This window comes from Anas platyrhynchos, chromosome 2 (genome assembly GCF_047663525.1).
Source record: "Anas platyrhynchos isolate ZD024472 breed Pekin duck chromosome 2, IASCAAS_PekinDuck_T2T, whole genome shotgun sequence".
In the NCBI taxonomy this organism is placed as follows: domain Eukaryota; kingdom Metazoa; phylum Chordata; class Aves; order Anseriformes; family Anatidae; genus Anas; species Anas platyrhynchos.
The window spans coordinates 99,255,180-99,269,876 of NC_092588.1; the positions used below are offsets into that span (position 1 = coordinate 99,255,180).

General features: G+C 39.7%; 1 protein-coding gene across 8 annotated transcripts in view; it reads right to left on the reverse strand.

The window, feature by feature from the left end:
• Positions 1–12,744: 12,744 nt before the first annotated feature.
• The window catches only part of GOLGA4 (golgin A4), a 65,507-nt gene continuing 63,554 nt past the window's right edge, over positions 12,745–14,697 (reverse strand). For 6 of the 8 annotated variants that reach the window (XM_027451373.3, XM_027451377.3, XM_027451375.3 and 3 more), the window contains one exon: positions 12,745–13,486. Coding sequence is in view for 2 of the 8 variants with exons in the window: in XM_027451375.3 (XP_027307176.1) it covers positions 13,466–13,486 (21 nt within the window). In the remaining 6 variants the exon portion in view is untranslated. The remainder of the gene's footprint in view (positions 13,487–14,697) is intronic. The other 2 variants (XM_027451376.3, XM_027451374.3) reach the window with 1 other exon arrangement.

A 14,697-nucleotide genomic window follows, 5' to 3' on the forward strand; every position in this document is an offset into this window, starting at 1 on the left:
TAGCTCTCTATTCCTGGTAAGGAGGATTATCCAAGGACAGGCCAGGAACACTGTACTCCCATGCCCTTCCCCACTCCTTTTTTTAATTTATTTTTATTTTTTGTTTTACTGCGCATCCAAATACTAACGTAATCTCACAACATTTAATCCAATGGGAATTTTGGCAAGCAGAGCAGAAACAGAAAGTGCATGCTTAGGTCTTTGTAGTTTCAGCTGTTAAAATCCTGGCATGCACTAGAAGAAATGAAAGCAATGGGAAGCATCTAACTGCAACTATAAGCATTATAATAATGTACTGTTAAATGAATATTATGCTAACAATAAGGACTGGGAACAAGGAATAGTGCACTAAATCATATGCCAACCTTTTGTTAATGAACTATTCAAACTGGAATTAGCTGTGCCTGCATTTCTATATCCCTGTGTTCTCTCTGCTTCAACCTTGATGTTTGTATTGTCTGGGGAGGCTCCATACCTGCATCATAAGGGTAATTTGTAGTTTACACCATTCTATATTAATGAAGTACTTAACTGCAGTTTAACATTCTCTATTTTGGCAGCAGTCGGTCTCCAGATCAGGTTTTAAATTAGAAAAGTTATTTGTAAATTGGGGACCTACAGTGAAAGCACCCTTGACAATACTTTTTAATTAATAACTTGAATTGCAGAGCTAAGAAACACACACACACACACACACACACACACACACACAGAGTAATGTTCTGACTACAGAAAGAGACAGAAAACAAATGTCTGCATTGTTTACAGCATCACTGTGTACAAACTTGGTTCATTAATACAGCGTGTTAAGAGGTAGTTCCCCTCCTGCAGGCTTCTCCTCCCAAAATGCCACTTCTCACATTATTAATAGCTTCTGAAAAATACCTAATTTTGCTTCTGCAGTGAACATATTGAACTCAGTATCATTTTCATAATTTTGATGAATACCTTGTTTAACTTTAGGACACCGCTTTTTGTTAGGCTAATCATTTGCTTTTCCTTGCATTTACACCAAAAAAGTGCTGCGGTGTCCTGGCAGTATTATTGTGCTTGAGGTTTTACTGTCTCTTTTAAGCTGGTCCACATGTATAACTCAGATGCGCTCCCACATGGGGAGGAGGAGAAGGGGAGCACATATGCCTGTGCTGCCACTTCTTCTCCCACCCTGGCACCATCACCAAGAATGCCCCAGCGGTGGGCAGGCATCCCACGAGCTTGTTAATATAAGGGCTGCTGCCTCCTCTCCCAGCCATTACCTATACATTTATGTCAGTGTGTGCTTAGTGAGGAGACTTCAGTGAACTTGAATTTAAAACTAAAGCTTTCCCATCACAGCTGTGAGACTTGCTGGTTCTTCACAGGCATTCTCTGTATTTCTCTGGCAAGTGCTCAGTACAAGGAGGTTGGTCACTGTGTTTGTAAATCAGGTCTTAAGGGTAATACTACAGTTTATTTTTAGCCACAGAGCTGTGTGATCTAATCCACCTTCAGACTCAGCTGTGATGAGCTAAGGAGACCAAACTTCTTCAGTCTTCCTGTGGAAGAGAGATTTTCCAGACATTTTTGTAGCTCTTCTCGCGCATCAGGTCAGAAGCACCCTTTTCAATTTCTCTTTCAGTGTGGCTTTGTGAAAAATATTTATCATGGCTGTGTCTCCCATTGAACCAGAGAGAAGAGGACAGCCACCTTTTGTTACACCATAAAGAGAAGAGGAAAGACTTTTCTTCTTTCCTCTTTTCAAGCCCCCATCAGTGCTGAAGCAGTCAAAGAGGAGGATGCTACTTTGAAACATAAATACATAAATGGAGTAATTATGAAAAATCAGAAAAATACACTAACACATATTGATAAAATATGATAAATACCAAGTACATTTCATAAAGAGGGAATTCCCCACATTCACTTACCTACCAGTGAATTAGGTAGGAACCTGCTGGATCAACGGGGACAGAGCTATGGGTTTTCAACACAACAGCAGTCATACTGTGAGAAGCTTTCTACTTCAATCTGTCAAGCAGTAAATCATTGTCAGCATCTAGATTTATCTGCAAATCTAGACTGCAATTGTCATGGTACAAACTGTATCTTCAAATGTTGTTCCCATTAAGTGAAGGAGATGTTTTCTTGTTTCTCTACTTGGGTAGAGTTTTCCAAGTAGATTTAGATGCAGAAAACTTTATCTGGGTTGAAGACAGAATCAGTACAAACCTTAGGTGATACAGAAGCTGATGATTCAATCAAAAATCTTCTTCTCATAATAATAACTAAAAGAACAGTGTATAAATACAGAATTTTCAAAGCCCCATTTGCAAGAAATCAATTTTCCCTTTTTAAATATTTAAGGATTTTCTTTTCTTAAACTGTACTATTTCAGCAGCAAACCCATTTATTTAGTGATCCAGACTCACCATTCTTCTATCCCCTTGAAAACTATGCATTAGCATTAGACTTAAACACTTGCCCTGGCTTTCAGTAGTGGGGGTATATTTCAACATGATTTATGGTCAATTCGTGCTCAAATGAGAATGCATCTTATAATGTAAAACATATTTCTAAAACATTTATCATATGCCGTATACCAGTAACGGAAGGAATTCCTCAGAGCCAAGTAAAAGAAAAAAATACACCAGGTAATTTTTTCCCCTTTCATAGAGTTTACTTTCTTTCTTTCATACATCTAGATTTCTGCATTTTCCTTCTCATGCAATAAACCTCTACTCAGGAGTCTCTATTCAACTGTGCTACGTGCTTCATTAAGGACCTGCTTAAATATGAGTGCATGCTTATGCTTTATTGACTTCAGGTGAACCGAACAGCAGAACTGAAGATAAGCATGTGCTTGGGTTGAACTGGGACTGGGACTAACTTATGGACACACTGCTAACAGCAAGTAGCGGTCAAGTTTTGCAGATCTCATATTTTCCAACAGCCGTCATGTATTTGTTTGGATGTGGTTAGAATTACATCTGTGTTGTATGTATTCATATATTATATGTTTTAAAATGCATAGACACACATGCTGTAAAACCACACACAGGTTTATTTTGAATTGCTTTTTGTTCATTACCATTGGTCTCACTAGCAGAATCATCACTGCATGCTTTTATTTCACACTGACACCAGCGATACTGTGTTCTCACTCACTCAGTTGATTGAACCTCATTTCCTCAGCTGAGGGATCAATGTGTCTAAAAGGTTTCACCACCATAATGAGAGGAGACACGTTCATGATTTCCAATGTACTGTAATGACATTCTCTTTGTGCTTGCTGGTTTTTTTTTTTTTTTTTTTTTTTTTTTTTTTCCTGATATTTATTTTAGAGTGGCTATAGAAGGAGCTGTAGACAGAAATCCTTAAATCCAAAAGTCAACCATGTGGCAGTATGCTCCAAAAGCACACGCCACGCAACTCAAGACCCTACCGAAAAGAGCTGCCCCAGTCCTGCAGGGGACACAATGACAAAGTTGTCTTTCCTTCATCTCCACTGATGGATGGAGATGAAGGAGATCAGGACCACAGTGAGAAAAGAAAGAGGCTGTTGAGCCATGGTTAAGGAAAAGTGAAGCTCCACCAGAAAGCAATTCAGAGTACCTGAAGTTGAGATTTCATCCTCTCTCACCCATGACTACAGAAAAACTCCAAAAATACTAAACCTCACTGCAACAAGGCTAGCCTTTGTCAGTACCTCCTAAATCACTGCATTGCAACCAAAAATGCAATAACTACCCTAAAACATACTTCCTGAGTATCCCCATACTTAAAAAGGTTGATATGCTCTTAATAGAATTCACTTGCCAGCATCATCCCAGTCTGGTCTGACTCAGTGCTGGTTGGCTAACCAGCCAGCTCTCACCCATGGCTGAATTTACAGAACAGACAAGAAGACGACATTGGATCTATCAAACCAGTTGGAGAGAAAAAGCACTGTTAGCTTTCAAAAAGCATTGCCCCAGCCTATATCTTTTCCCTGTGATCTTAATAACCTCTTGGGGATTATAAAGGAAGTGAATGGTGAAATTGTGACTTTTCACAAGAGATATTTTTCTTTTTTTCCCAAGAAGACTCACTCTTTACTTGCTAGTCCTGGGACTTCTGGGCAAAGTGCTAGGCTACCTAGAGCAATACCTCAAAGAGAAACAATAAATTAAATCCCCCCTACTGATTATCCTTCTTTGTCCAGCGCCAGGAGGGGATTAGACCTGCCACAAAAAAAAATAAACACAGTTTTTGCATCAGCCTCAGGCAGATACCCAAGAATTTGGGTATCTGAGACAGACACAATGGATTCTTATCACAGGTTTCTTAAATGCCATATCCCCAGCGGATGTCTGCTCTGCAAACCAGTGACAGCTATTCCCCCTTCTCTGAAAGGATCCCCAGGACAATGGGGCAATTTCTTAAAGAAAACAGACATGCCACAACTCCACAGCAAAACATATAAATTGCAAATGAAAATCTGAAAACATCACCTCCAGTGCAAAAATCCCACCAATTTCAACCTGTGCGGTGTGATAAGTGTGAAGCACAGCTGAAGCCCTACTGTTCCTGGGGACAGATAGAGCCATGGTGTAGTCCTAGGCTCAGTTCAGCCAGTATTTCTGCAGTGCTGTCACAGAAGCTTGTTGAATTGTCACTTTACAGGTAGCTAGCAAGCTAGCCCTTCCTACCACACTCAAAGGCCTAGCAACGATGATGAGCCCTACAAAACTAAGAGAAGATTATAAACCAGGTCCTGCCACACTTTTAGAAACAGAGTTTTAAGTCTTACTCTAAGTAGAATTAACTAGACTTAAAAATTATATAATTTTACACACATTAAATTTATTTGTCATAGTTTTCTATAAGATTACAGCTGAAGACAAAGACATTGGGTAGATAATTGAGACTGTTGTCATCTTCGTTTGATTTTCACTGTTTAAGTTTACATGTAGAGGTTCTTTCCAACAGCCCAGACTTAACCCACTGAAACCCAGGCAAAGACCCCTCGAAATTTTAATGGAGCTGGACTGTCCAGAATTAAGTCCGAGTGGATTTTATCTCATTTATCCCATTTCTCTCCATCAAAACAAAAATCACAAGGGGTAAGGTGTACTAGATGTTATAAAGTCATGGAATACCAGTCACATGGTGGATCCTGCGGTCTACCACTTTTCTACATGATACTAAACCTCACAGAGTTATACATCAAAGTGCTGTACTCCTTTCCTATTTAGCCTCCCCTTCTAAATCTATTCCTCTGAGACCCTAGTGGTCACACGAGCTTGGGCCACTTGTCGAAAGGCCCAATTTACACTGCAGCTTTCAAACATTTTACTTGGAATTCTTGGCACATCTGCTTCCCATTAGCTGGCCACTCTGTGTTTATTATTGCACATGTTAACTATCATACAATACTTGTGTGAAAAGTTCAGATGAACAATAACCTATTTGTCATCTCTGAGAGATCCAGATCTATTCTCCCTCTCCAGAAATGACACTTTTTTCAGTTGTGTGCGTGGGCAGTCAAAGCAAATAATTTGTGACATGCTGGACCCTTCTGTGACCCAGTTATTTCTAAATTGTCTGCTACGCTATAGCTTAATTTGGTGTGTGCTGTACATACACAGTAGTTCAGAGAAGTAAACTATGTGACTACATAGGATTTGTTATCAGCATGAGTTATGCCAGAAGAGGCATAGTTATCTGGCTTAGTAATGTGAAAAACATTGAATTTGCGTATCTGGATAGCATGAGGGATGCTGTGTTGCTGCCAGTGATTTAAAAATAAATAAGTAAAAACGCAATTTCCCCCAGCCCCTCTCCCGGACAAACTTCTTGTGTGTATAATTCAACTTAAACCAGTGGAATTAAGGCAAGGAATTTGCAATCCCTAGAGTCATATTCACTACAAATAATGTGAAGAGAGAAGCACAGAGGTTGTGGTAACAGCAGGCTCTCTTGTTTATGACGTTACTCATGCACCTCAGTGTACAAGTAGCCCTGGTGTAAGAGGTTCTCGGAGGAATTTGGCTGTATCGACCTATGCCACCCCATAGACCAGCAGTCCAAGAAAATAAGGCAAATTCGGAGCTTGATGTCACAGTTCTGAGCTTCACCTGCTGATTTCTACTGAGCTACTTTTTCATTACTCTATAAAAGTTGGACGCTCCTAAACACTTTGCTTGGTTAATGAGGACAGACCAGTTGCAACTAGCAATGTTAGAGTTTTGGTACAGGCTCCTTCATAAGAAAGAAATAGTTCAAGCTCACCCTAACCTCTGATTTCACACAAATGCAGATGCCTTTAGAAAAGCTGAGAGTACGCAATGCTTCCATGCCCTCCTTGTGAGTGCTTACAGACCTATAGGTCCCAGAAGAAAGCAAGCCCCGCTTCCTTCCTCAGCAACGTCACTAACAAAATTGGGAGCAGCCTGGCTGGGTTTGTCACACAGCACACAAAATCAAGTGAGATGTTTAATTACCTTGCCTTCCCCGACTCATGATAAATTAGTCCAGACATCCCAGTGCAATACATTAAACAAACTATGCTAACAGTTAGTTGACAGCAGCAGTGACATGAGATGTAAGCAAAGTTTGTCACCTTGTCAAAATGGCATGAAGTTATTTTTAACTCCTGTTGCCCACTGTGTTTATTGGATTCCCCAACTACACTATGCCATTACTGCAGCCACAAGGAGCTTTCTGAAAGCCATCCGGATCCTGCTGAAGGATGTCTATAGCAATACATAAACCGACTTCTATTTTTAGTCAATATCGAAGCTTATCTAAAGTAAATGTTAATTCCGGTTTACTCTATGGTCAGCATCCCTCCCAGAAATACACGCTCTTACTCTCAACCTAAAAATAAGTGGGTGATTTCATGCATTTGTCTCTTGCACCCAGTCCCCCCATGCTATGTGCAGCAACCAGCAGACCCCTGCTCTGCAGTGGCTCGCCGAAGTCACCCTCCCCTGCTGCCCTCTTTTCCAAGGAGACACTGGTGCAAAAACCCTGGCAGGAGTTGTTGAAGGCCAATGAGAGAAAGCATTTAATGAAGATTTGTATGTACGTGGTGCATAAAAGAGGAAGAGAGGAACCCCCCCTATGCTGCCAAGCTGTCTGCCATCAGCAGCTCTTTGGGCCTGTGGGCTAGGCTGGCTGGTTTATCGGGCTTTCCACATGTGCCTGTCCAGCCTTTCTCCAAGCAGAAAAGTTGTTTCTCTAATCACTAAACTTTTGTTTGTTTGTTTGTTTAATTATTCATACCATTGATAGTAACTAAGGGATTTATATCTGCCTATACTCAAAGGCCTAAACACTGCAGGCCGTACACACGGCTGCATGCAGCCACCAAGTAAAAGCTTACACGCACTGGCCATTGACATCAGTGCATTCTCCCCTCTTCCTCCATCACTGGGTTAAGCAAGTCACTTGGAAAACAAAACAGAACAAAAAACACTACAGAAAAATGTCAGACATGTCCACAGAAAAAAGCCCACCCTGATTCCCAGGGACTGGCATGGCACTTTCTTATTTCTTCCTTGGCCAAGTATAGCGAGCACTTTATCACCAGCAGAACTTCCACAGTACTAAGTAGCATGGAGATATCCTAGTTTTGAGGAAAAATAGGGGCATCTTGGATCTTTCTTGCTCACCCTCTTTTGTAGCAACATTTTTATTGGCACAGTAGCCTGCAGGCCCATTCCATAAATGAGGTCCATGGCAGGTCCTGTATATAATACACAAAAAGTGTATTTCATCTTGAAGAGTTCAATACCCTGAGAGCCCTAATGCCCTGAGCATGCTATCTGAAGCTGAAGAAAAAGAAGACCACCTCACTTTTAACTAAGCTAGTCACCTCCTGTACAGAAGTTGTGGTTGGGTCAGATTTTATTTGCCTACAAAAAGTACCAAAATCCTGAGCTAAAGCCTGTTGTTCTTTAAATAACATTCAGATAACACCCGCCGGGGCTGTAGGATTGCAAGGTGAGGACAGTTTCTTTGGAAACACTTTCAGTGGAAGCATTTTTCAGGGAAGTCAAATCTAGGGTTCAGTATGGGAAGGCAAAACATTAGCTCTCTGAAGATAGCTTAGCCTATTCATTATTTTAATTACTGTAAATGAAGACCCTAGTCTTTCAGCCCACACTTCCTCTTTTATATATGCCACTAATTTTATCACTCTTTTGAAAGGGCCACATAACTGTGTTCCTAGCCTAGGCTATGAGAAGGGGAAATAACATTATTATTTTTTAAAATATACAGACTTACATGCGTTAAGTCCTGGATATGCATTGCAATAACATACACTAATAAGACTTGATGGATTGGCTGTTTTGGTTTGGTTTGATTTTGTTTATTTTGTGTGTAGTTTGCAATTTAGTTATTTCTGTTTACAAACCATTGCCAAACCTGTGGGCTTTCCCACTTCTATGCAAGGGGAAATCACACAGAAATCACAGAATTTCTAGGTTGGAAGAGACCTCAAGATCATCGAGTCCAACCTCTGACCTAACGCTAACATTCCCCACTAAACCATATCCCTAAGCTCTACGTCTAAACGTCTTTTAAAGACTTCCAGGGATGGTGACTCCACCACTTCCCTGGGCAGCCTGTTCCAGTGTCTAACAACCCTTTTGGTAAAGAAATTCTTCCTAACATCCAACCTAAACCTCCCCTGGTGCAACTTAAGCCCATTCCCCCTCGTCCTGTCACCAGGCACGTGGGAGAACAGGCCAACCCCCACCTCACTACAGCCTCCTTTAAGGTATCTGTAAAGAGCAATAAGGTCACCCCTGAGCCTCCTCTTCTCCAGGCTGAACAAGCCCAGCTCCCTCAGCCGCTCCTCGTAGGACTTGTTCTCCAGGCCCCTCACCAGCTTCGTCCCCCTTCTCTGGACTCGCTCGAGCACCTCGATGTTCTTGTAGCAAGGGGCCCAAAACTGAACACAGTACTCGAGGTGCGGCGTCACCAGAGCCGAGTACAGGGGGACAATCACTTCCCTAGCCCTGCTGGCCACACTGCTTCTTATGCAAGCCAGGATGCTGTTGGCCTTCTTGGCCACCTGAGCACACTGTTGGCTCATATTCAGCCGACTATCAACCAATACTCCCAGGTCCTTCTCCGCCAGGCAGCTTTCCCACCATTCCTCTCCCAGCCTGTAGCTCTGCTTGCGGTTATTGCGCCCCAGGTGCAGGACCCGGCACTTGGCCTTGTTGAACTTCATGCAGTTGACCTCAGCCCATCAGTGCAGCCTATCCAGATCTTCCTGCACAGCCTTCCTACCCTTGAGCAGATCGACACACACACCTAACTTGGTGTCATCTGTGAACTTATTGAGGGTGCACTGAGGGGAAGTACATACTTACTGAGGGGAAGTACTGCCCTTTTTGTTAAGGGATAAAGTAACTCAATCCCACAGTTCACTTCCATAATAATTTGTTAGATCAGTAAGGACAATCATTTGGTAGCATTCTTAAAGATATATGTGTAAGTGAACCAGAATATCCACAGGTACATTAACACAAGATATGCCATTCCAGTAATTCCCACGTGCAGTGGAAAGGTATACTTCTGGGCAGCTTGTGCCGTTTGCTGTAAATTACTTTCACCCCCTCTGCCAAGGGCTGATCAGCTGCTAGAACAACTGAGGTGCAAGTCAGACACAGCAAATATGGCTGACTCAAAATTTCTCCACAAAACCAGCAATGTTTAATACTTCTCATGTGGCACGATGAATCGTATTTCCCAGATAACTTTACTTGGTACCTACTTCTCTCTCCCTCATTTTCTTAGTTTACTATCTCAGCTGTTTCTCCAGAGCCTGTGGCTTGAGTGAAAAAGATAGGCAAGCCTCAGCAGCAGAAGAAAACTTGCAGTTCAGGAGCCACAGAGGGTATGTCATGTTGGCTGTATAGAGATGCCTCTTCTAAATTTTACATACTGCTTGTTTGATCATCTTGATTCGCTTGTAAAAGATATATGAGCTGATCCAAGTTAGAAGACTTTTAAGTGCTTCCCTTACTCCAATAAAACTGGATGATGCATACTGCCACTAAATGCAACAGCAATTTTTCTTGTAGACATCAGCACTAAAACAAGTAGGAACCATTGATCTGAATAACAAGGCTAAATATGTTCTTGGACCAATAAAGTTTCCAAAATATAAACAGTGGCAAAGATTACAGCATACACTCTGTTATTCATCCCTTCTCCTTTCAGTGAATTTAAATGCCTGCAGAAAGCACTAGAGACTCTAGCACTCCAGCCACAAAAAGAGGCTGGTACAGCTCAGCCAGCCAAGGTGTCCTGACCTGCTTCAGCATCAGCCCCAAGGGTAGCCTCTGAACCCCAAGGCTGGTCAGGACCCAGGAACAGCATCTGTTCAGAAGAGCTATCAGCCAAGCCAGAGTGACTTTAGTTATGTTGACATGTCCAATTATAAACTAAGCAACTACCTTATTAATTTTCCCAACAGCCATGAGATGGCAGTGTGACCTGAGCTGCTTTAGAAGCTGCCGCTGAGAAGAGCAAGTTCTGTGCCACAGCAGATGCCTGAACCACACTTAACTCCTCTATCATCACTCATCACTGTACCAAGATGTGCTAGCACAGCTGTAAGATAACACATAATTACCATGGGCTTAATTATGGCTTCTCTGAAATGTCACGTGGTATTAAGTGGCAACTGTATGAAATAATAGTTGTCACTGTTCTACAATGAAGGAAATCTCTACAGATGTGCTTATTTTGAGTCAACATGCCTTTAAAATTAATCTAATACATAAAGGAAACTAAATAAGTGTTTACAGAGGAAGGCTAGAATCAGTGTAAACGACAGCCTACAAGAGAAGAGAAACTTAAAGGTGACAATTCCTAGACCAGAGACATGGAACAGCATACAACTTGATGCTTATTTGTGTTCTGGCATCTCTAGTTTGCAATACTATGAATGTACACAACCAAATAGAATTTGCAAATCCCAAGCTACCACCATTTTTGAGGACCAGTGTCTAGGAACAGCCACATACATTCCTGCTGTTGGGTCTGGATGTCCAACATGCAGGGGAGAGGCTGCCAGGTTCTGCTCATCTTGGTATCCATAACAAATCAGTAATGACACTGTGAAAGAGTCATCACTTCTTGAAAAGGCAAATTAAAAAAAAAAAAAAAAAAAAGTTGCTCAAATTTAGCAAACTCTATTAAGTGTGGATTTTTTTGTTGTTTTCTTTTGTTTTGTTTTTGTAGCAAAGCTATGAATGCAGAGAATAGAGGAATTAGAGAAGAGAACCAGATACAAAGCACTATGTAGAAAAGAAAACATTTTAGTATAACTCATGGAAAGAGGGACTATAAATGGCAGAACTAAAAGTTGGAAGGATTTTTATATAATAATTTATAATACATTTGAAATAGTACATTGCCAATAGACATCAGCCTAGGCACTGAAATAATACAGAAATTCTAAGAAAGCAACACATTTTTCATTTAAATTAACAACGATTAATCCTTAAGACACTAGAGGATGCTTGGTAAACATTGTCATCTTTATAAATAGAGCTACACATTTTTGGTTTTCTATGCACGTATACGGGTCCCCAAAGTTACAAATGTAACGTACTTTTCATGTAAAACTAAAGGAAAATTCAACATAAAACAACCAAATATATTCTCTCACAGCACAATGTTCTAACATTCCAGTTTGGACAAGCCTTGGATCCTCTAAACTTTGCTAAAAAGACAGCCAAAACTTTGATACAGTCTTTGGCTTTTAGCTACGTGTGTCCAAACAAGGATATTTTATAATCAGACGTATTTGTGGTCTAGAGTATATTAGTTTATAGTTGCATTAGCACTCCTATTGGTATTTTATGACACTCCAAGAAACAAAACAAAACAAAAAAACATTACTCAAAATAAAGTTTCATTTTTGTGCTTTCTTTGTGCCCTTTATATATATATATATATAAAGCAATGCATTAGATTCTCTTAAAATAAATCTAGAAGCAGTTAAAACTTCAAAACTGACAAAACTCTTGCACTTAACTATTCTTCAACATAATGGAAAAGATGTGATTGTTTAAGAGTCATTTATAGAAAGGAAAAAAAATTAAAAAAATAAATTTGGGCAGTGTTTTTCTGACTTAAAAAAAAGAATGAAGGATAACTATTATCTCCTTTGTGTTCTTTACTTAGGTCACTTTTTAAGGAAAAAAATGGTTAGTTCTATCCAACGTTGTATGAATGTTATACAGACTACTTCAGTTTGGTCTGCTGTACTTAGGTCACGTTTGACAAAGTACAGCCCATAACTAGTATCTTTCATGTAAAGGGAAAAAGAACAAAAAGAGAAAACATGAAAAATATCCTTACTTGTAAGGATAAGAAAAGAATGGTAAGTGATCATAATGATACTGCCAGAGTAACAGATCTATGCATTCAATTTCCCAAGGCCTAAGAAAACCTATACCTTATATGGAAATCTGAAACCCAAAATCTATATTTTAAATTGCTGTAATGATAGTGACAGCAAAATCCTACAAATCCTTGGCCAGCCAGGAAAGGAACATACATTTTTTTGGAACCAAATGTACCCATGTGAAGTCTGGTTCAGGCTGCTGATGCATCAGGCAGCATGCTGGAAGACACAGTTCTTGTCTTGATTTCAGCCTGGAAATGTCTCAGCTAAGGATGTCTTGAAAAGGAGCAAGAACAAAACTAGTGGATCCTTTCAAAAGAAAAATCATACCACAAGAAATTCCAAAATTATACAGTAAATAAACTTTATTTAATCTCAGCTCCTGTCAGATTAGTGCTGTCGACAGTCAGATCAGCATATGATACAGTTATGTATTAACTATTTACAATTTACAGTAATGTACTTTTTCTCCAGAAAATATAAGTACAAAAGCTAGGAGTAAACAAATGAGGTACTGCAATCTGGATTTATTGTAGGCAAAAGCATATAGGAAGTGATCTTTAGCAAACAATCAGAAGATCAAATCGGAAAAGGAGTTGTCAAACAAGTGCCCAGTTCATCAGGAAAATCACCTTAACTGTTATCCATCCAAAAATGTATTGCACAATTCATTCAAAAAATAAAAAAATAAATAGAAGAGACAAACCATTTAGTTCAACTCTTAAAAAACCCCCAGTGAAATCTGTATAGAGATACAGTAGTGGGCAATTCCTTCCTAGGATAGTCTTTTCTCTCTTTTAAAAAAATAACCTTTAACACAAAATAGAAGACAGTATTCAATAGAAGAGAAAAAAGATTCATCACCAGATAACCCCTGATTAGCGTTTCTTGTCAAGGCAGTTTTAACTATATCCATGGTCCAAAGGTGGTGCTAAGCTTTGGTTCTTGCTGTTCCATTTGTGACCTTGAATAATAGCTTCTCTTCTTGTCCCTTCAAAAGGGGCAACAACGGCGATATGAACATATTTCTAAGCAGCACTGTTATGAGACATTCTCATCACTATTTCTTCAAGATGGTCGTAGCCATGACTAGAAGAATAAAAAGATAAAAGAAATGAACAAATATTACATCACTGAAAGCAACTTAGAAGTGCTTAACACTAAAATAATAATGAAATCGTTGGTTATTGATGGGAATAGGAGATGCAAGAATATCAGGTAAGTCAGATGACCAAATTATTAACTGATTTTGAGCAAGTAATTCCAATATTTTCAAAACAGTTGAGAAAGTGTGATTAAAAAACAAAACAAAACAAAACAAAACACACAAAAAAAAAACAGAAAGACCTGTCACAAAAAAAAAAAAAAAAAGGAGTCTCACTGGAAATAGATAAGTCTACCACAATGTTGCTTTTCAATCCAATGAAAAACTCGGACAAAGCTGCCCTCTCTGCATAAAGCCTGTCATCAAAATCAAAATGAACTCAAATTTTGGGGCTAGGAAAAGGCCTCATCTACCAGCAAAGATCTATTTCACAATGAAGCCAAAATCACCTTAATTTCTTAGTTTTATACATGCAAGAATATTATTCCATTTGCTGGCTAACTACTGACATGTCACAAAAATATTTGAAATAAACTAAGAAACTACAATCCAGTAATGGGAGCTGAATGGCTTCCATAAACACTGGCTTAAGATTTGAAGCTCTAATAGGTAATTGCTGACAGTAAGTCAAAAATTATGCCTTCCTGTGAGAGCTATCAAAAATGGCCGAGAACTTTTTATACAGCATTACAGACTGCATGTCAAGAATTTAAATTTCAGACATGCTTTCTGAAATAGTCCTGTAAATAGCTTTGTCCTATCATTACTAAAAATTCAAATATTTTCAACTATGAAAACAGTTGCTGAAATTGTCAAGAAGTGATCAAGGCTAACAGGCAAACAGTCGAAATGCATTTTTTGTGTGAAATGAACTGCACTCATTATTGTATTCAAAGTGAAAAGTTTACGACATCACAAAACAAAAAGTGGAGACTGTGTTAGTTGACTAGAATTTTTTTGCCTTCAAAACAAAAGTTAGCTTGTTTTATAGGCTCTATAAAGGCTGTTGGCTGCCTTGTGATGCCTGGCAGTGGGGAGGCCTAGGCTGGTCCATCCTGTGGCAGGCCAGGAGCATGCGCTGAGCCTAGCGCTGCAGGTCAGCCAACAACCAGCCAGCTCTGCAGATGCACTGAACCAATTCCCGGCACCTCTGCAAAGCTTTTCAGTTGCAAAGGATGAAAAGGAAAGTTATACT